General features: G+C 36.6%; 2 protein-coding genes across 2 annotated transcripts in view; both read right to left on the bottom strand.

Moving 5' to 3' along the window:
- Zrsr2 (zinc finger CCCH-type, RNA binding motif and serine/arginine rich 2) overlaps nucleotides 1-5,908 on the bottom strand; it is a gene marked incomplete at its 3' end in the record, with an annotated part of 21,056 nt that extends 15,148 nt beyond the window's left edge. Inside the window, exons 1-3 of the mRNA XM_015487967.2 lie at nucleotides 5,762-5,908; nucleotides 5,282-5,361; nucleotides 2,804-2,897 (exon numbers count right to left, since the gene is read on the bottom strand). Of these exons, the coding sequence (XP_015343453.2) occupies nucleotides 2,804-2,897; nucleotides 5,282-5,361; nucleotides 5,762-5,799 (212 nt within the window). The remainder of the gene's footprint in view (nucleotides 1-2,803; nucleotides 2,898-5,281; nucleotides 5,362-5,761) is intronic.
- A 3,776-nt stretch (nucleotides 5,909-9,684) lies between these two features.
- Ca5b (carbonic anhydrase 5B) overlaps nucleotides 9,685-22,365 on the bottom strand; it is a 48,257-nt gene continuing 35,576 nt past the window's right edge. Inside the window, exons 4-6 of the mRNA XM_015487966.2 lie at nucleotides 21,334-21,392; nucleotides 20,195-20,350; nucleotides 9,685-14,028 (exon numbers count right to left, since the gene is read on the bottom strand). Coding sequence (XP_015343452.1) covers nucleotides 13,849-14,028; nucleotides 20,195-20,350; nucleotides 21,334-21,392 — 395 coding nt within the window. The 3' untranslated portion in view covers nucleotides 9,685-13,848. The remainder of the gene's footprint in view (nucleotides 14,029-20,194; nucleotides 20,351-21,333; nucleotides 21,393-22,365) is intronic.

Genomic DNA, 22,365 nt, shown 5'->3' with positions numbered 1-22,365 from the left:
AAAAAATAAAAAAAAAAAAAAAAAAGACTATGACTTCCCCTTTAGGCTAATCACACTAATGTTTAGGTGCAAACAAGTGGGTAACAAATTTTGAAGCAACATTTAGCTTTTCACATTATGAAAGCACTATATTTCCCATTCTAAGCATTTAAAAATATGGCAACTCTATGATTGTAGCACTATGAAAACCTGGTTTGCCATGAACCTTGGACTACTACTCCACATAGTTAAGAGATTCTTGTGGTTTGCCTTGAAACATCTAAACTGCTGAAAAAAAGAAAAAAAAATTACACTATGAGCATGTCTTTAAAATAAAGAAAGCTATTGGTTTTAAGATGAAAAGAAGTTTAAAAAAATGGTGTCTAGTTGATTTTTTTTTAAATGACTAATTATAAGAAGTGATGTTATCTTAAAGTGGCAAGAGTCTCAGATATATGATATCACAAGTTTCTAACTTAAAAGGGGGTTATATTTACAAAGTTTATTTGCTAATCAGGTGTTTAGAATTTAGATTTCATTTTCCCACTGATTTTTGTAGACTAGAAATGGAACATGAGAAATTGTTCTATTATTACTACAGCAACTTTAGGAGCTATATATGGTTTTATGTCTAGCCTGGGGACCTAACCACAATTTCAAATATTCTAAGAAAATATGTTCCATTTCTAACTGCAGATTCCAGGAACACATCTTTTAGCTATAGTAGAGGCTGTGAATTACATATTTTAAAGTTCCTATGTGTGCTTTAGGGAACCATATAGATGTTTCAGTGTGCAGAACTCTGACTTACGAATCTTTTGAGAAACATATTAATTGTATATAACTGAACCAAATGATATATAAATTTAGGACCACATTATTAAGATGTTAAAAATTTTAGTATTTAATAACTTGAATATACTATTCATCTGCTTTAAAATAGGACATAAATCCATATGGTACTTTCCTATCATTAATTTCCCTGTTTTTCAACATTAGTTAGAGTATGCATATTCATATAGGAATAAACAAAAGATCCAAGGACAACAAAGACACATGTATATAATTTAAAAGATGGATTTCAAGTAGGAAAACAAAAATTACTTCCCTATTTCATTCCATACATATTTTGACATTTTGATAATTCCATCTACTTCTGTACCTTGGTAGATAACAGGAATCAATTACAAGAAAACAAGCAACACTTCCACTGATCATGCTAAATAGCTAAAGAATGCCTATAAAGTTTATTCTCTTTTTAAAAAAAATCATGCTTGCTCTTTATTGTGGTTAAAAAGTACATACCATAAAATATACCATTTTAACCATTTTTAAGTGAACAGTTGAATAGCATTAAATACATTCATATTGGTGTGTGCCACAAACTATTCACTGAAAAAAAATACTAAAAAAAAAAAATAGAAGTTTTCATCATCACATGACAGAGGAGACCTTTTAAAGTCAGGCAACAAGGGCAGATATTATAATGAAATTTGACAACATGAAAATCGAATCATAGCAAGTAATTACAAGGTAAGTTAGGACTGACAATGATGGAGAAAAATGTATATCACACATGACAGTTAAAGAATTAGTATCTTTAATCAAGTAATAACATTATTTATAAAATACATTTTTTAAAAAGTATCCCCAAAAAGAAAGCTGTAAGACTTAAGCAATCTAAGATGTATACAAAGGCCAGGCACAATGGCACATGTCTGTAATTCCAGCTACTTGGGAGGCTGAGGCAGGAAGATCTCAAGTTCAAGGACAGCCTGGTCAACTTGGTGAGAACTTGTCTCAAAAATAAAATAAAAAGGCCTGAGGATGGAGCTCAGTGGTAGAGTGCTTGCCTAGTATGCACAAGGTCCTGTGTTCAATCCCCAGTGCTGACCAAAAAAAAATAAAAAAAAAAAAAAAAAAACNTCCCCAGTGCTGACCAAAAAAAAATAAAAAAAAAAAAAAATAAACACCCATAAATATATTCAATTTTACTAATTCGGAAATGTACCTTTGAAACAATGAAATATAACTTTTTACTACAGCATTTAAAAAAACTGGTAGTGTGACTGAAAATATAGGGACATAGTCACCTTGATTCACTGCTGAAAGTGATACAAATTGCAAACCAGTATACCCTTTCAACTCTGCTTATCCTTTGATCACAATTTCATTTTACATGAACTTATCCTTTTGATCACAATTTCATTTCATGGCATTTCCCTAAAGAAACAATAGGACAATTACCAAGGATACATAAGCATCAATGCTTATTGCAACTTTTTATATAATAGTAAAATCCATTATAACCTGAAAGTCCAATAGAGAACTATATATTATGAATAAAGAATAAATTATGCTACATCCATACAATGGATACTGTGTTGACATCAAAATGGTTGAATTAGATCCCTGTATCAACATGAAATATATGTATTATGTGTCTAACAAGAAAGCAATTTATAGAAAAATATGCATAAATATCATGCCATTTGAGAATTGAACAGGATATTTATATTTTCTTTCTTGGTAGTGGCTGTCTTTGGGTGTGCTATTTATTAAAGACCTTTCACTTCCTATGCTTGTTAATTATATATTTTTTAACATTGATCAATTAGCAAACACAGTATAAAATATTTCCATTTTTAAAAAAGATATTAAGTAATTTTAGCCCATCAGCTAGTTTTAAATAGTTTATACAGAGTATTTTATAAGACCCATTTTATACAAGAATTTATACAGAAAACAAACCCATACTAGCTACTAAAGACTTATAATATTCCTATAAAATAACAGAGTTCACTTTATTTCACTTAGTGCTAACCTCTCTTTTTCCAACAGCTTCTCTTCTTCTAGTTGTTGTTCTTCAATGAAAGCTTCCTCCTTTTCCTCCTCCTCCTCCTCCTCCTGTGAGACTCCTGAGAAAATTCAAATGTTTATTAAACTTTTGGGTATTGCAAATCCTTGGTCAATAATTCAGGGAAAACATACATATAATCTTTATAAACTTTATGGTAAAAATTTTTTAAGCTTTTCTAATAATAAGGGCTTTAATTGCCTAAATTTGGTACAAAGTGACCATCAAAATAATAATAATAATGGTAGTGGAAAACACATCAAAATTTTAAAATTAATCAATGGTTCCCTAGTGATACTCAAAAAGGTGGTGGGATGTTAGAAGGAACATCCATCTTTACATAAGAATGGCAACTAAAAAATGTAGAAAGACTGAAGCAGAAAAATCATCACTTTTACAACTCCTACTTAACTCAGAAAAAGATGTTAAAAACATTGGATGAAAGTTTCTTGGAATGAGGATATTTACATCATCTCAAAAATGTCATCTCACAGATGAGGATTAATTGTAAAGGGGGAAATGTGCACTTACAGTAGCACACTCTGTTCACTCAGAGTGGAACAACCTGTCATTATAGCTCTTATGATGTATGCAATAAGAAGTTTATAATATGCATTCTGTAGCATTTTGGCATAAAGATGCTAATAATGAGAAAAATTTTATTACCTGATGCTAATAACAAGAAAATGAACTAATCCAGAATGCAAAGCATTCCACAAGAAAACTGGCTTGAAATTTTCAAAACAGTCAATCCCCGTTTGAGAAAGTTTCAATAAGACCCATGCATACTATTGAATTACTCTTCATTTACATAGGTACAAGTTTGGTATTGTGGTTCTGCAGGAAAACATCCTTATTCTTAGAACAGGCAGGCTTAAGGATTTAGGGGTGAAGTGCTATGTAATGGGTTCAGAAAAAATGTTGTATGTATCTCTATATATAAAGAGAGAGAAAATAAGGCCAAATGTTAACAATTGACAAAACTAGCAGAAGGGTTCATAGGTATTTACTGTACTGTTTCTTCAACTTTCTGTGCATTGGAACCATTTTAAAATAAAGACATGGTAAAATAATTTTAAATACATCTTCTATTAAAAATTTAATTTTGGGGCTGGGGATATGGCTCAAGGGTAGCGCGCTCCCCTGGCAGGCGTGCGGCCCGGGTTCGATCCTCAGCACCACATACAAACAAATATGTTGTGTCTGCCGAGAACTAAAAAATGTAAATAAAATATTTAAAAAAAAAAAAAAAAAAAATTTAATTTTGAGAACAAAAAAACAGTGAAATTGGGGTGGGGGGATAAAGTTATCTTGAGGAAATGTAACAGAAAAACACAAACTTAAAGGAAAAAGATTTTGTCTGTCATATATTGAGTATAGGTCTAACCAAAGACTCACCCAGTCCAAGATCACTACAATAATTTATTATTCTTAAGTAAACTTTATTTCAGCACTTGTAATTAAAATAGGCAAAAAATTTAGGCTAAGTTCTAACATAATTATTAAGACAATTAAATTAAGATCTAATGCATGTAAAGGACCAGAGATATGACTGACTTGCATCGAGGTATGCCCACAGACTAGGCAGAGCCGGCATTTAGTTGATACAAGTATCCATTGAATGGCTTACTCAACTCCCCATCCCCTGCTGCCAAACAAGCTCACTTACTCCACAAAGGTGTTCATTAACAGTTCTGAGTGTAGCATTTTCAGTACATGTACAATCAAAATATATGAGAGGATACATATAAACACAATATATCTAATTGTATTATATATGTAACTGTATACCTAAAATTATGCTACAAACCGGACACTGTGGCCCGTGCCTATAATCGCTGTGACTCAAGCGGCCGATGCAGGAGGATCCCAAGTCCCAGGCCAGCCTCAGCAATTTAGTGAGACCCTCAGCAACTTAGCAAGACCCTGTCTCAAAATAAAAAATAAAAAGGTCTGGGGTTGTAGCTCAGCGGTAAATCACCCCTGGGTTCATTCAATCTCCAGCACCAGCACCACCACCACCACAATAATAATAATAATTTGAGTAAACAAAGGGTCTCTTATATTACTGAAGTTTGGGGAAAACTTGCAAAGTGTCTAATTAAAACTTTCAACTCATGCTGGGCTTACAAAGAAATATATTCGCCACCAAAAACTATTTACAAGAGCTTTGCTAGCTGCTGCAATTCATAATGCCTGCACCTGTACTGTTAGGTACTTAATAAATACAAAATCGGTTGATGATGATTAACCATGACTCTCCCCCTCTCGGGCATTAACATTGTTTGTGAAATGGGTCTAAAATAGCTTTACTTGGAAGACAGCAGTCACAGCAATTCTTCATCAGATGCAGTACTTGACTTCCGACACTGGGGCCCTAACTTGGGCGGGAATAGAGCGAGCAATTTCATACCCAGAAAAACCGGATAGGGAGCCTATTGATACCTGAGTCTCTCAATCGAGCGAGTTCCTGTCGACGCTTCTTCCTTTTCTCCTTCTTCAGGGCGGCCCTGTACTTTTTGTGACTGGAAGATCGAAAAATAAACACATCAATGTTAGCAGCCGCACCCGCAGCGCTGCCCGGGATCCTCTCTTCCCGGCGCCCACTGACAGGAGACCGCTCGGATGCTTGGGAGAGAAATCGCACTTCCAGTGTTTTAATTCCAGAACATGTAACTACTATTACCTCATCCCTCCACACCCAAATAGCAGTTTTTCTCCAATTTGCTACTTGTTCCCCTCCTCGCTTCCCTAAGCCCACGGACGACGGCTGACAGCCAGGGAAAGGGTTAGGGTCCAAACGAGCGCGGTGGCTCCCTCTTTGGGCCCAGCTCCCTTTTCCTTCCAGCCTGCTCAACCTCTATGACAGTTTTGGCCAGCTCCGTCCCTTTTGCCCTCCAGCCCATCTCCTCAAGCGGAGCTTACCTAGGTTTCTCAGGAACCATCGTCTCGGACGCTGCCATTTTACCGGCGCACCCCACCCCCAAGATTTGGCCGGAAGAGGAGGGATTAAGAATGGAGAAGGCGAGCGCAGGCGTCTGTGCTGCGCGGCATCAGCCCGGGCGGGACCAAAGACCAAAGGCGGGAGGTTTCTTTTTGTGACTGGTTTGCCAAAATCCTGCCTAAATAAATGTCTCCTTCCCGAAACCTCTGGAGCACTCATTCCGCCCAGGAAGTAATCATTTTCTTCTCAGCGCTTCGATACATCTTAGTGGGAGTGTGGAGGCCAGGAGGTTAAAGCCGTACCTCCCCCCCAACCCCGTTTTCTCATTCACTCACGAATACTCATTCTCCCCTGAACTGCTAGCCCGGCTTCCCTTAGAATTTCTCCAGGCTCCGCCTCCTTCCGCGGCTCCACCTATCAGCGCCTCAGGCAAGGCTTTAGGCTCCACCCCCTTCCATTCACTAAGCTGGGCTCCTGTAAAGGGAGCTAACTCAGGGGTTGCAAAATTGTACCCTGTGTACCCAAGGAGTTTACAATTTGAGGTGCAGAGAAGGATCGTTACATAGAAAAGTTAATATGTTGCCGGCAAAGATGAAGTTTAATTAAAATAGTCCACCTGGGAATTCAGGGAGTTTAGTGATGCTTGTGTTGATACTGCTTTTTGTTTTGTTTGTTTTGTTATTGTGTTTTGTTTTGTTGTACTCGGTGGTATTCAACCTAGGAGTGCTTTACCACTGAGCTTTACCACTGATTGAACCAGCCTATTTTGTTTTTTTCGTTTGTTTGTTTTTTAAGACAGGGTCTCACTAAATTGCTAGGACCTCGCTAATTTTTCCAAGGAACATGGCTTTTATCCAGGTGGAGAAGGGCAAGAACAGGGTTGCAGGCATATGATTATAAGCAAAGGTATGAAGAGGTGAAACGAATGTTCTGGGAACGGCGAGAAATTCGTTTATGGAATTTCAGCCGCAAATTAATAGTGTCAAGGAATGCAGCCGTGGAGGTGAGCTGGGCCTAGCTTATGGATGAGGGCTAAAACACTTTAATTATGTTCTGTAAACAACAGGGAACTATCTCTTTTAAGCAGAGGACTGTTGTAGTGGTATTTGTGTTTTAGGAAAATTACTGTGGTTTGCAATATAAAGGATTAAAAGATAAAACTGCAGCCAGTCAGGGTGGAACAAGCCTGTAGTTCCAGCTACTTGGGAGGCTGAGGCAGGAGGATCGCTGGAGCCCAGAGTTCAATACCAACCTGGGCCACAAAGTAGGGAGACCCCCACCCACTCTCAAACATATGAACATAAAATTGAAATACAGTACCACATAATCTAGGAGAGGGGTGATGAAACTAAACTGGATCGATGAGATTAAAGACTGAGAGAGTAAAACAGCCCTGCTAGCAATAAGACTGTGATATACACATACAAGGCCAAGAACAAGGACAAGGAAAAAACTTTTCTTCCTAGTATACTTTAACGACCTCAGTCTTTTGAGTGATTCAGTAACTTTCCTGGCTTAGCTTTGTTTTTCTCCTCTCCAAATTAAATTATTGATATACCTTCCCCAGTTGGTGGAGCATATCTGTAATCCTAGCATCTGGGGAGGCTGAGGCAGAAAGATCACAAGTTTGAGACCAACCTCAGCAACTGAGTGAGACTGTCTTTTAAAAAATAAAAAGGACTTGGGGTCGTAACTCAATGTAAGTACCTATGGGTTCAGTCCCCAGTACCCCTCTCCCCCCAAAAAATTACAGACATACCCACTTACTAAACTGCCCTCACTTCCCCCAATCTTTTCTTAGAATCTTTCAGCTGAAAACCAAGCCCTGCATAAACTTCACCCTTTACAATCTGAGCAACTCAATGCCCCCTTCACCTCCAGGTTGACCTTTCCAACTCAGTGCCTCCATAATTAGAGATGTAGGCTTTGTGGGGTTTTGTTTTTTTGTTTTTGTTTTGGTAAAGGAGATTGAACCCAGAGGCATTTTACCACTGAACTATAATCCCCAGTCCTTTCATTTTATTTATTATTTTTATTTTTATTTTTTTGAGACAGGGTCTGGCTAAGTTGCTGAGGGTCTCACTAAGTGGCCAAAGCTGGCCTAGAACCTGTGTTCCTTCTGCCTCAGCCTCCCAAATCACTGGGATTGTAGGTATGCAACACCAAGCTCCATGGAGACATAGGCTTTAGAGTTGAATGGGCCAGGAAACTTAAGCTTTGACCATCTTTGATCTCAAGTAAATTCCTTAATGTCTACTCCTCAACTTTTTCATCTGTAGAAATCAAGATAATAATGTTATTTCCCATCTTATACACCTTTTATTGTGATGATTGGATAACATAGACTATTTATGAGCAGGGCCTGGCAACAGTATCCCCAAAACTTTAGCTGTTATATCATCATCACCACCACTATCATCACCATCATCAGTATGAAAGCTTCCTGACCCCCACCCCCCACGAATGGATTAGGTACTTGCTGTGAGTACATTCCCAGCATAAATATTTCACTTTTATAATACCTAACACAGTGTACTGGACTTTGTGCCTTCTTTTATATTTCTTGCACTAAATTTTAAACATTTTGAAGCTGTGGTTGGCCATTATATCCCCAAGCTAGAGAATACCCTGAGATGCATAGAATATCGTAATTATATAAGTCATCAATTTGCTGGTCCCTATAGGACTTATGCTGAGAGTTTCTGCCATTCTGGAAGCATCAGTGTTTGAGTTGCTATAACATTGAATCAGATCAGACTTCTACTTTAGAACAATAAGTAAGAATATCCTCTGGGAAGATATTCCTAATTTAAAAAGATACAGATGTAGGTTCTGTTTTATTATGATTTATAAGTGAATGTAAATTTCCTTTTATAGGAGTTTGACATTTATTTTCAACAGTTAACCACTGTATTCATTTTCATGAACAAGCTTGAATTGCTCAAGTTAATTTCATTACAGAAGGAACTCTAAAAGCCAATTCTATTTCCAAACTATAATTACCATCGTTTGAATTCAATAAGTAAAGACATCTTCCTTTACTTTTGAGGAACAGATGCCTGGTTTTAGAAGAACCAACTTTACCATAACCCACATGCAAGACAGTTGTCCAGGTGACTTCAAACTAACCCAGTTCCCACATTCTCACTTGTAGGTTTCCAGAATAAGTGTTGAATATTCTGGGAACACAATGAATTTCCTGAGATATGGAGAAACAACCCAGACCTTGTTCATGTCCTTCTTTGGGAATATACCAGCTTGAGGTAGGGAGGAACTAGTCTTAGAATGCCAGATTTTGTTCCACTCTCCTCTGGAAATGGAATGTCTTTTGAAACTTTGCCCAGTGGGTCCTGTGGGTCCCGTGGCCCCTGGTTTATATACCTGGGGTGGACTGCTTTTTGGGGTCCCTCACATTGTGATGCAAGTGGGGCCATGTAGTCAAGCCTCCATCTACATTGTGGTGGCTTTTTCAAGCCTCAAGTCATGGGGGACCAGCTCATAAATGATCCTAGGCTTCTTTTGTCCCTTGATGCCTATCTATAAGTAATGCATCTGCTTCATATAACTTGCTGCCTGCCACTGTGTTCTGTTTCACTGAACCCTGACAAATGGGTGCCCAGCACACATTGAACCTGCTCCACACCACGTACCCTGGGAAAGAAGAAAGGGGCTGGCAGCTTGCCCTGTGTGGTGATGTCAGCAAAGTGTGCACTGGACTGTGCACAGAAAAGAGGTGAACTGTGCAAAATTAGCTGGTTCTTCACATTACTGCTCCTCTAGTAAATCCCTTATGAATTTTCCAGTTGCTAGCTGATCTACACATTAAAGAGTGTCTTGCTAATTTTACAAACATCTTATATGAAACATATAAGAAACATATGAAAGAAAAGTCATTAAACAAGCATTAATGTTGTAAAAAGATTGTTTAATGAAGATGAGGGGCAATTTTAATACAAAACTCTTTCTCAAGATCTTTGACAGATCTTAGGCCCACTTCCCATCTTTATATTTAGGAAGGTATCACTTTTGAAGTCATAAAAGACATAAAGTTTCTTGCCAGAGGATCTGTAATGGCCCTTAGAGAATCATATGACAAAGACAAGATGGAAGAGACCATAACCTCAAAGCAATTTCCATAACTTCTGTACAGAAGGTGACTGAGAATTTATCATGTAAACCAGAGTATGGTTGAGAGGGAAAGGGGGTGCCATTACAATTACACCAGAACACCAGGTATAAGTAAATCAGGAGTTGGAAACCAGAATACACAGTCATCTTATAAATGCATCCTTTTTATCTTTGAGACATAAGGGCAAGACAGTCATTCTATACCTTGATTCCTGCTCCAAAATGGCAGATTTAACACAATAGAGTTTTGCACTAAGTGTTTGTAAGAGGTTAGGAGGAAAGTCTGTGTACCCTGGAAGATGCATAGCTTATGTCTACCTTTTGAAAGGCATCTAAGGCAGTTTTCCTTCATTCTGACAAAATACCTGAAAAAAATCAACTTCAAGGAGAAAAGATATACTCTGGCTCCCAGTTTCAGAAGTTTTAGTCCATGGCCAACTGGGTCCATGGAGTTTAGGCCTGTGGCCTGGCAGACCATGATGGCAGGGAACACATAGGGGAGCAAAGCTGCTCGCTTCATGGCAGCCAGAGAGCAAAGAGAGAGCTCACTTATAACAAAGCTCCTCCCCTCAAGCTCATGAAGCTTTCAATCCATCCATTGATGAGGTCACAGCCTTCACCTCTCAAAGGCCCCACCTCTGAACACTGCTGAATTAGGGACCAAGCCTTCAACATGGGGGGGGGGGGGGCATTTCAGAGCCAAACCATAACAAAAGGTAACTACTATAGTTTGAAATAGATGAACTACATAAAGCTAACTAACTTTTTTTTATACCACGTTCATCTTTATTTTTCTTCTTCTTGCAGTGCTGGGGATTGAATCCAGGGCATGTGCTAGGCAAGCATTCTATCACTGAGACACATCCCTAGCCTTCTATGTTTATCTTTTTAAGAATTTTATGCATTTTTCTAAGACAACACACAAAAGCCTTCACCACCCCTCTTTGCTTAGAGAAGAGATACCCTTCCAACTTGAATATATAATTCCAAGTCTATCCATTTTTTCCTACTGAATTTATTTTTTACTTCTAACTGGTTAAATACACATAAAATTTACCATCTTAACCATTTAAAAAATTTATCATCTTGAGCATTTTTAAGTGTCCAGTACAGTAGTATTACTTATATTCACATTCAACATATCTCTAAAACTCTTTTATCTTGTAACACTGAAACTCTATATCCACTAAGCAAAAATTCCTAACCTCTCTCCCCATAGCTCTTTTTTTTTAACTTTTTTAAAATACTTTTTTAGTTGTAGATGGACACAATATCTTTATTTATTTATTTTTATGTGGTGCTGAAGATCAAACCCAGTACTTCACACATGCTAGGTGAGCACTCTACCACCGAGCCACAACCCCAGCCGCCCCCCCATAGCTCTTGGCAACTGCCTTTTTACTTTCTGTTTCTATGATTTTGATGAGTTTAGATACTTCATATGAGAGGAATCATGCAGTATCTTTCTGTGACTAGCTTATTTCACTTGGCATAATGTCTTCAGGGTTCAGCCACATTACATATGTGACAGGATTTTCTTCTTTTAAAGGTAATATCCCATTTTATGTATTTACCTCATTTTCTTTATTGATTCATTTGTCGATGGACATTTAGGTCGCTTCCACCTCTTGGTTATTGTGAATATGGGAGTGCAGATTTTTCTCTGGGATCCTGGTTTGAATTCTTTGAGATATATATATATATATATATATATATATATATATATATACACATATATACATATATATACATACATACACGTAGGGGTGGGGTTGCTGGATCTCATGGTAATTCCATCGGTTACCTTTTCACATTGTTGAATGCTTTCTTTGACAAGCAGACATTTTTAATTTTGGTATAATCCCAGTTCCATCTTAACCATCTTTAAGTGTACAGTTGAATAATGGTAGTGGATATTCATCCAACCTTGTCTTACAAACTAGACGACGAGCATACTAATGAAACACTTCTAGTTTTTGATACAGTATTGCATCTGAAAACAACCTTAGTGGCAACTGGAAACATTCTAAGATATTTATAAGCAAGAGCAACAGTGGCATGGATTCCTCAGACTATGGAGAATTATCCAGATTTTAGCCCTCTTCCTATTACTATAACAAAAGTCTTCCAAACAACTGTATAAATTGGGACATTTAAGTTGATCACATGTATTGCAAAAAACCTTAACTAATAAGTAAATAAAGTTCATAAAGTTTTTTATTTGATTTTTGTAATGCTAAAGATAAAGTATAAGGGACTCACAAATGCAAGGTAGGCTCTCCACTACTGAGCTACATCCCTAGACTAAGTTCAGATACTTTTTTTGCAGTGGTGGGGATTGAACCCAGGGCCTTATGCATGCAAGGCAAGTACTCTACTGAGCTTTATTGCCAACCCTAAATTTGAATACTTTTAAGGGAAGCTTTAAAAGAAGATAGCTCTGTCATTGGGAAAATATCATAATCTATGTAATGGTGTATAAATATTGCAAAATAATACTATTTGCATTTGAAGATTATTTCTGTAAGTGTACCATGAAAGAATTCTAAGTTATATGCACTTTAAGAACTTTTCTTTACAATGTTCTGCAGTGCTTTCTATGAGATCAAACAATTAAGTAAAACATCTAGTCTTCAGAAATATAAAGGATTCTAGATATTGTATTCTTATAATTACAAAACAAATTTTCTGTATAATACAATGATAATAAGTAAGTATATCATGTACTACTAATAACAAATAAAAATAAAGGCAAATACACTCATTGAGAAACCATAATAAAAGAATATTCTCATTTTAAAATGAAGTAGACCTAAAACCATGGCATTGTTCAAGCAGTAAGGACCAGTTTGGGCCCTGTGGCTGTTTCTGAAAAGCCTGTGTTCTGTGATGTCAGTATTTATGCCTTTACTAGTTATTAATCACTTGATTATAATTCCTACCTATAACTCTATAGAACCATTAATTGATAAGTATAAAAAGATAGCTCAAAAACATCAGATACAGCCAAGCATGGTGATGCACACCTGTAATCCCAGCAGCTTGGGAGGCTGAGACAGGAGGATCACAATTCAAGGCCAGTTGCAGCAACTTAGTGAGGACCTAAGTAACTTGGTGATACCCTGTTTCAAAATAAAAAACAAAGGGGGCTGTGGTTTGGGATGTGTCTCAGTGTTTAAGTATCCCTGGGTTCAATCTCCAGTACCAAAAAAAAAAAAATTACAATTACCAACAGGTTGCCTAAGAAAAACTTGTATCTCTTGCTGGTACTTCAGTGATAAACACTGTTATAAATCAAATAAATAATTTGTTTACCAAATAATATTTCTCAAAAATTGGTTAAGTACTCTCATACCTATAAACACACATCTAACCTGTGAATGACATGTTGAGACCAGAAGCCCAAGATGATGGTAACTAAGAGGAGCACTAATGCCCAAAGGTGGTAAAAGTCTGACTAAAAGGTGGAAATTGTTCAACAAAAATTATAGGAAGCCATTGTTTTGGACTAAGTTCCTGTGCTAGGCCCCAACAGACCAGGCTAAAAATCAAAATGGAATCACTCATACTAAAGTTCCACCTGACCAAGCAGAAACAAAACTCTTTATCTCACTTTCTGAGAAACCAGGACTAGAAAAATAATAGCCAAATTTCTCAAACAGGCCAGTTTCAATTGGTATAGTAATGAAGTTCCCTCTGCCTTAATTATTTCACACAAAAAATTGTAACTTAAAGTAACCTCGTATTAACTAATCTGTTATTTTTCTATTGTTCTGTTTCCCTGTCCCTGCCTTGCTAGGATAGTGACTTTGAAATGCTAAAAAAAGAAAGAAATATATATTTAAAGATATTATTAAATGAAGGTACTTAAAATAGTCTAGTTAACAATTTTTTAAAGCTAATATGTATTAAAGCAAAATATTGCCTAGATATGAACATCTTAGGGAGTCATTTGGCTGGCAATTGTCTTGGGGTTCTTTTGTATATTCAGCACGTAATCATGGCGGAAGGATGAGCGGACAGTACGATTCATCAAGGGCTGAAGGGGGCGAAAGTTGTCCACCATTCTTTTCTCTTTCTCCCCCTCAGAAGTGAAAAGCAAGGTCCGAAATTGCTCAAGCTGAAAAAAAATTTTTGAAAAAGGACAAATAAATTTAGTAGAAATCCAGCTTTGTCTCATGAATAAATAACTTTCATTTTTCTAATTCTAAAACATTTTGTCTCAAACTGGATTCAGAAGCAGAAGTTATTTCTAAGTAAGATACCTTCACCCTCCACAAGGAATAAAATACTATACTATGTTTTGCCATCCTTATGTGAGAAGGTGATGAAACCAGCCATGCACTTTGAATCAGAAGACTGAGGACAAAGATGAGTTACTTTATCTCTTTGATTCTCAAGAACCTAATATTTAATTGAACAAAACAGTCAGCCAAATAATAAAGGAAAGGCCTGATACATACAGTAACAGCATAAAAAGTATGTTTTTAAAAAATTTACCAAATCATTAACATAAAATTGTGTAATTGATTGCTCACTGCACTTTGTATTGTGAGCAAAGAAATAACACATAGAGGTCTTGTGAGATGCTTCATACTGGTGCTGTCCAATAGAACTTTTTCTAATGGTAGAAATATCCTCTGCATGGTCCATCCTGGTAACCACAAGACACATATGGCTACTGAGCACTTGAAATGTGACCAGGTGACCAGTGTGAGAAACTGAATTTTTTATTTAAGTTGATTCATATTTAAATATAAGTGGCCATATGTGGCTAGTGGCTATTGTGTTGGATAGTATAGCTCAATACAGAAGCAGCAACCCAAAATATTAAGGCAATATGTTGTTCTTTGATGCAGCAATAGCCCCTGTCTTTCTTAGCAACCATGTTATAGCATACTACTTCAAGCTAGCCAGAAAATCTGTTCAGTCAATCTGGCCCACTGTGGCTACATAGAATAACCTGGGACACAGTAAGTAAGCATGTGAAAATTTGTTTGGAGGGCTGGGGGTGTAGCTCAGTGGTAGAGCACTTGCCCAGCATGCACAAGGTCCAACAAAAGAGAAAAAGAAAGAAGAGAATTTAGTTTGTTGAAGTAAAGACTTTAGACCAAATAAAACTGAAGAAGTAGGACATGATCAGAGGCAAGTACCAACAGAGTGGTTGTACTTGCAAATTACACATATGCCTTAGGAAACTAGGAAACTATACAAGTAGTTAATGTTAATTTTTTATTCAGCTAATTGAAAAAGATTAGGAACAACCCAAGTACCATAAAGTAGGTAATAAAAAGTGACATGAGATCAATAAAATGGGCTAGTATATATCCATTAAAAATTATATAGAAGATAATGGTTATTATCTAAAAATGTTGTGCACATCACTGAGCAAAAAGACAAGTAAAATGGTATGCACAGAATGATTCTGTTACAAAAATTACATATATTTATATAGATAAAAGACCAGCAGGATTTCCCCCAAACAATGAATAACACTGAATGGTAGGATTCCAGGTTACTAGGATTAGTTGACAGGAAATGGTTTTCTAACTGAATTTCCTGTGTTGAGATTTTATTTGAAAATTCCTTACATGGGCTACTGACCTTCTGATTTATTTATTTTTTAACTTTTTAGTGTTATGAAAATTATAAATATGAAGATTAGTAGCAGAAAATGTGTAAACCACAAAGCCTAGGCTTATGGGCAACCAAAATCTGTTATTTGTAATTTATTTATGGTGGTTTTTATCTTACAGAATTTTAAAAAAATACACAGTCTCAGTTACTAGCTGTTTTCTTTTGGACTTCTTGTTTTGTATTATAATTAGATAAAGCTTCTTCCATTTGAAGGTATGAAAGGATTTTCCTATGCTTATTCTAGGATTTTTATGATGGTATTTTTTGCATTTAATAGTTTGAATGCTGGATCCAACTTTTTTTCCCACTCATTTAACTCCTCGGTTGTTCCTTAGTAGCACTTACTGAATGCTGTATAATTTCCCCTCACTGAGCTGAGATGCTACCTTTATCCTAAAATAAATTCTCATATGTATTTGGATATAATTTTGAACTTACTGTTTTCTTCCTGTGATGTCTAATTTTATGTGCCAACTTGATCGGGCCAGGGATGCCCAGATAGCTAGTTAAACACTATTTCTGGATATGTCTGTGAGAGTGTTTTCTAAAGAAATTAAGATTTGAATTGGTGGACTGAGTGAAGCAGATGGCCTTTCCAATGTGGATGGACATCATTTAATCCACTGAGGGCCTGAATAGAACAAAAAGGCATAAGGCTGAATTTGCTCTGTGACTATTTTTTTTTAACTGAGACATCAATCTTATGCCTTTTGGAGCTCCTGATTCTCAGTCTCCAGACCAGGACTGGAATCTACACCATTGGCTTATCAGGTCTCAGGTCTTTGGGCTACCCTACCAGCTTTCCTAGGACTCTCAGCCTTTATAATCACATGAGAAAATATCTTATAAATAAATCTCTATCTCCATCTTTCTGATGGTTAATCTTGGTTGTTAACTTGATGGATTGAGAGATGCCTTGAAATTGTTGAAGCATACTCTGGGTGAATCTATGAGGGTGTTTTCAGAAATGATTGGCATGTGGGTCAGAGAACTGAGGGGGGAAGACCTACCTTGAATAGACTGGGGGACCCGGACAGAACAAAAAGCAGTAGAAGGGGATGCTCATAAGCTCACATTTGTGCAAGCTCCATTCTTCTACAGTGGATGTAGTTTTTGATGCTGCCATTGCTGTGGATACGGCTCCGATTTTTCAGGTTTTGAACATGGACTTACACCAATGACTTTCCAGGGAGCTCCCAGGCCTTCAGCCTCAGATTGAGGCTGCATCATTGTTCCTTCTGGTTCTGAGACTTCCAATTTCTTAGACTGAGTAGTTACTTATTTCCTCAGTTTTCCAGCCTGCATCCAGCTTCTGATCATGTAAGCCAATCTAATAAATCTCCTCTTATATATACATTCTATTCTGTTCTTCTAGAGGACCCCAATACTAATTCATCCTCCCCACCATTGGTTCTGTTTCTCTGCAGATCCCTAGCACACTTCACTTAATTGTTCTTTTTATTCATGCATCAGTACTATAGTATTTAATTTTTGAGTCTTTATAATTTTGTGAATATAATCATTCCTCATTTTCTCTTTTAGAATTTTCCCTGGTTTATACTTATCTGTTTGTACTTGAATTTAGAAGTAACATACCTATTTAAAATTTTATTGGTATAGGGACTGGGGTGTGGCTCAGTGGTAGAGCACTTGCCTAGCACATGTGAGGCACTGGGTTTGATCTTCAACACCACATAAAAATAAACAAATAATACAAAGATATTGTGTCCATCTACAACTAAAATTTTTATTGGTATATTTATTGAGACTATGTTAAGTTTATGGAGAATAAACAATTCATGAAGAATAACAACTTCAGGAGAATAGATAGCAAAGGTGTTTTTATGATATCTTCCTGTCCAATAATATAGAGTGAATTTTACTAACTCATCTTCTTTGTGTCCTGCAGGAATATTTTAAATTTTCTTATTGAACTCTCTTCTTAAACTTATTGCAAAGTATTTTATATTTTAAACATTATTTTATAACGTTTCTATTATAAATAGGGTTCTTTCTTCCATTATATCTTTTAACTGATTGTGATTTACATATTTCAAATATTTCTTTTATTTATATAAATTAATATGGTAGGGGCTGGGGTTGTAGCTCAGTGGTAGAGCATTCACCTACTATGCATAAGGCACTGGGTTCAATACTCAGTACCACACAGGGTAAAAATGGGAATTCATAATCTGCTTGAATCAAATGTATGAAATATGATATGTCAAGAGCTTTGTAATGTTTTGAACAACTAATAATAAAAAATAAATAAAAATAAAATAAAATAAAGGTATTGTGTCCATCTATAACTTAAAAAATGTAAAAAAAATTAATATTGTACTCCAGTAATCACCAAATTAACTTATTTTTTGTAGTATATTTTATTGTTTCTCCTATTTTTTAAAAATTTTCTCATCTAATTGCATTAGCTACTTCTAGAACATTTTTTTTTAAGAGACAGGGTCTTGCTTTGTTTCCCATAGCTGGCCCAAAATTCCTGGGCTCAAGAGATTCCCCTGCCTAAGCCTTAGGTGGGTCAACAGACACACACCACTAAACCCTGCTAATTCCAGAATATAATTTAATATAAAATTTAATATTGGAATAATCCTCTCTATATTAAACATACTATAGTTGGTCCCCTGAATTTATGGGTTCCACATTTGTGGATTCTTCCAACTGTGGATCAAAAGTATTGGGGGAAAAAAATTGTACCTGTCCTGATCATGTACAGACTTTTTTCTTGTCATTATTCCCTAAACAATACATTATAACAACCATGTACATAGGATATACATTGTAGTATGAGTAATCTAGAGATGATTAAAGTATACAGGATGATGTATGTAGGTCACATGCAAATATTATGCCATTCCATGTAAGGGCTTGAGCATCTGCAGATTTTGGTATCCATGGGGAGTCTTAATCCTCTGCAGATACCAAGTGACAACTGTATTTACTTTTCTTTCTTTTGTTTTCTTTTTTTTTCCTTCAGTGCTGGAGATGAAACCCAGGGCCTCACTCATGTTAGGTGAATGTTCTACCACTGAACCACATCCCTAGCTCTGTTCAAATTTACTTTTAAACTGAGATCAATCTCTTTTATCATATTAAATAAGTCTCTATTCATTTATATTTTATTAAAAATTATTTAAAACTGTCAGGTGGAGTGGGCTAGGGTTGTGGCTCAGTGGTAGAACACTTGCCTAGCACGTGTGAGGCACTGGGTTCGATTCTCAGCACTGCATACAAATAAATAAAATAAAGGTCCATCAACAACTAAAAAGATATTAAAAAAAAAAACCCAAAAAACTGCCAGGTACAGTGGCATATGCCTGTAATCCCAGTTATTTGGGAAGCTCAGGCAGGAGGATTGCACGTTCAAGGCCAGCCTGGGCAACTTAGTCAGACCCTGTTTCAAAATAAGTATAAAAGGCCAGGGATATAGCTCAGTGGTAGAGCATCCCTGGGTTCAATCCGAAGTAATGCAGAATAAATAAATACTGAATAGAAAAATTTACAAATGTCTATTAAGATTCTATAGAACCCAGGTGTGGTGGAGCATGCCTGTAGTCCCAGCAACTGGAGAGGCTAAGACAGGAGGACCGCAAATTCAAAGCCAGTCTCAGCAACTAAGTGAGGCCCTAAGCAACTTAGAGAGACCCTGTTTCTAAATAAAAAAATAAAAAGGGCTGGGGATACAGCTCAGTGGTAAAGTACCTCTGGGTTCAATCCCCAGTACAAAAAAATAAAAAAAGAATCTATGGAAATAACATGACTTTTAAACATTAGATTCACTGATATAATGAATTGTATTAATATCATTCATAATGAATCATTCTTCCTACATTACTACAATATACACGACTTAGACAAAGTATATAGTTCTTCTAATGTATTGATAGATTTTTATTTTGTATTCTATTTCTAATATTTTAGGGCTTTTTTGTTTGTTTGTTGTTTTTTAGCTTGTATGTTCTTCAGAGATACCAATTCAGAGTTTACTCTTGAGGAAGGGTCCAATTTTCAATGGATGTTAGTATTGGTAATCCTGACTTCATAAAAAAAGAGTTTAGAAGGCTTCATTTTTTGTGAAAATGGTTTATAGTCAAATTTTTAAATCCCATAAAGCAATTATGAGCAAATACTATTCTACTTTAGTTATATTATGAATTAAACAGGATTCTGTTTATTGACATAGTAGCTACCACTCAAACTTATTTTCTAGGGAAAAAATTAATCCCGGGTTTAAAACAAGTAACTTACATTAAAATTCCTGGACAGTCATTGTTAGATTCTTTTTATCTTGCGATTTTATTGCAAAATTCCCTTAAGAATTTTAAAGATCTTTGAATATATCTCATTGCCAGCCTCCATTCTTCCTTTTAAATGGGTCTTGAATTTATATAGAGATTCATGCTGTATATAAAATGCACAATGTATAAAACATAAGTAATTGTTAAATACAGAAGCAAGCAGCTTATGTTCTTCCTTGTTTGAACTCTTCTTTCAGATTAATCTGAAGCATTTCCTAAATCATATCCAAATTAAGATACGGTATTAAAACTGTCAAAGTTTGAACCCAACCTTTTTTTTTTTAGACAGGCAGACTAGGGTCTCCACAGGTGGAAAATGTGAAAACAACATACCTGATCATGATCAACCTCTACTGGCTGCTTCTTAATGATCCAGGTGACAGACTCAGAGAGGGGCGGGGTAGTCAGAGACCCGGAGTAGGTCCAGTAATCCGGGCAGGCAGGCATCATGCAGGAAGGGTCAAATGACCCAAATTCCACAAGGGTGTCCTGGCCATAAGAAGTTACCCAGCTATTATTCAGTAGTAAAAAAACACTCAGGAATTAGAAAACCACTCAGGCAATGATTCTCAGGGGGTCTGGGGACTAGCAGTGGTTCAAGGGAGCTCCAGGCACCCTGGGCAGCTTTCTGAAGAATCATCACTGCTTAACACAGAATCATGTCCAGGCTTTGTTTCCACAATCAACTGTGTATTTCTGATATTTCTTAGTGGGAAAACAGTCAAAACCATTGTCTCCCTCAATTTTGATGAGCCTATAGCAGGTGGTCCCCTCTGTTATTGGGAGATCTTAGGTAGTGACTGCTGCATAAACAAGGAGACTTCTCCTAATCAAGACAGACTAATGCAGTTTAAATCAGGAGGAGCCAAAATCCTGGACTGAGGAGAGAGAGAAAGAGAGAGAGGGATGGAAAGGGGGAGAGATGGAAAATGAGGGAGGGAAAGAGGAGAAGAGAGGAATGATAAACAGACTTCCAGGTTGCAGATCTTTGGGGTGCTGAATGTGGAGGACTTCATCTTGGGGACTGGACAAGGGACAAGGATAATTGTTCTTTACAGCAAGACAAATCAAGTCTCTAAAGGATTTTTCTTGCTCCTTCCCTGTGGAGGTGACTATAGAAAAGAAGACTGCTCTGGGTGTTTTTACAAGGACTTGCAAGGAGCTGGTGTCAAGAACAAAGGAGGGGAAAGTAGTATATTCCTGAGTCCAGAGTCCCAAGCAGCATGGCAGCAAAACTAGAGAGCTCAGTGCCCATCAATGCAGTCACGTCTGTGCCCTGCAGTGGGACCCAGGGGCAGGGGCTCTCTTAACACAAGCATCATAAATGCCAAGTTCCCTACCTCGGCAGTGTTGAAGGAGAACCTGAACACAGGTCACCTAATTACACTTTCTGGTACAAAGGGCCTATTAATGTCTCCACTCTGAGATTGGAAGATAAAGTATATTTCAAGTGAGCCAGAAAAAAATATTACCTTATGCTTAATTGATGGCAAAGTATCCACCAACTTCTGTAGCTCTTTATGATGTTTGCCTAGCTAAAGAACAAAGACAAAAATATTAATAACAACAGACATCTCACTGTAGAAACTGTAACAGAATGGGAATTAAAATTAACCACCTGATGATTACATATAAATAAACCACAGGACTGAAACTAGACTTAAGCTGATAATTGAGAATGTTATAAACATCACTGAATTCAATTAGATACAAAACAAATGAGTAGGCTGTTTGCTGAAAGGCCAGGTGCCTGCAGGGAAAGGTGCCTCCAGGCCCTATTAAGTATCAGATCCTACATTGAAATTTAAATTAATTAAAATTAGAAATTATTCTGCACTTGCACTAACTACATTTCAAGGGTTCAATTGACACAGATGGCTTGTGATTATAGTACTGTGCACTTTTATATCATTTGAAATATATTCATAATAACCTTGTGTTTTAAGCATTGTTTATTTTACCAGACTATTGACCCTAATACTCTTAAAATAAATAACCTATATCGTAATGTTCTAACTTTTTAATTTTTTTTTAATTTTTAAAATATTTTGAGTTGTAGATGTTATTTATTTATTTTTATATGTTACTGAGTCTCAAACCCAGTGCCTCACACATATTAGGCAAGAGCTCTACCGTTGAGCCACAACCCCAGCCCTCTTTTTTATTTTTGGTTACTGGGATTGAACCCAGAAGTGCTTAACCACTGAGCCGCACCAAAGCCCTTTTATTTTATTTTATTTTTTGGTGGGGGGTACTAGGGATTGAGCTCAGGGGCACTCGACCACTGAGCCACATCCATAGCCTTATTTTGTATTTTATTTAGAGACAGGGTCTCAGTGAGTTGCTTAGCGCCTCAATTTTTTGCTGAGGCTGTCTTTAAACTTGTGATCCTCTTGCCTCAGCCTCCAGAGTTCTTGGTATTACAGGCATGCACCACAGTGCCCAGTTATTTTTAAATTTTATTATTATTATTATTATTATTATTATTATTATTATTATTATTT

Source organism: Marmota marmota, unplaced genomic scaffold (assembly GCF_001458135.2).
Source record: "Marmota marmota marmota unplaced genomic scaffold, marMar, whole genome shotgun sequence".
Lineage (NCBI taxonomy): Eukaryota > Metazoa > Chordata > Mammalia > Rodentia > Sciuridae > Marmota > Marmota marmota.
Note: the sequence above shows the minus strand (reverse complement) of the source record. Positions and strands in the feature narration are given on the sequence as shown.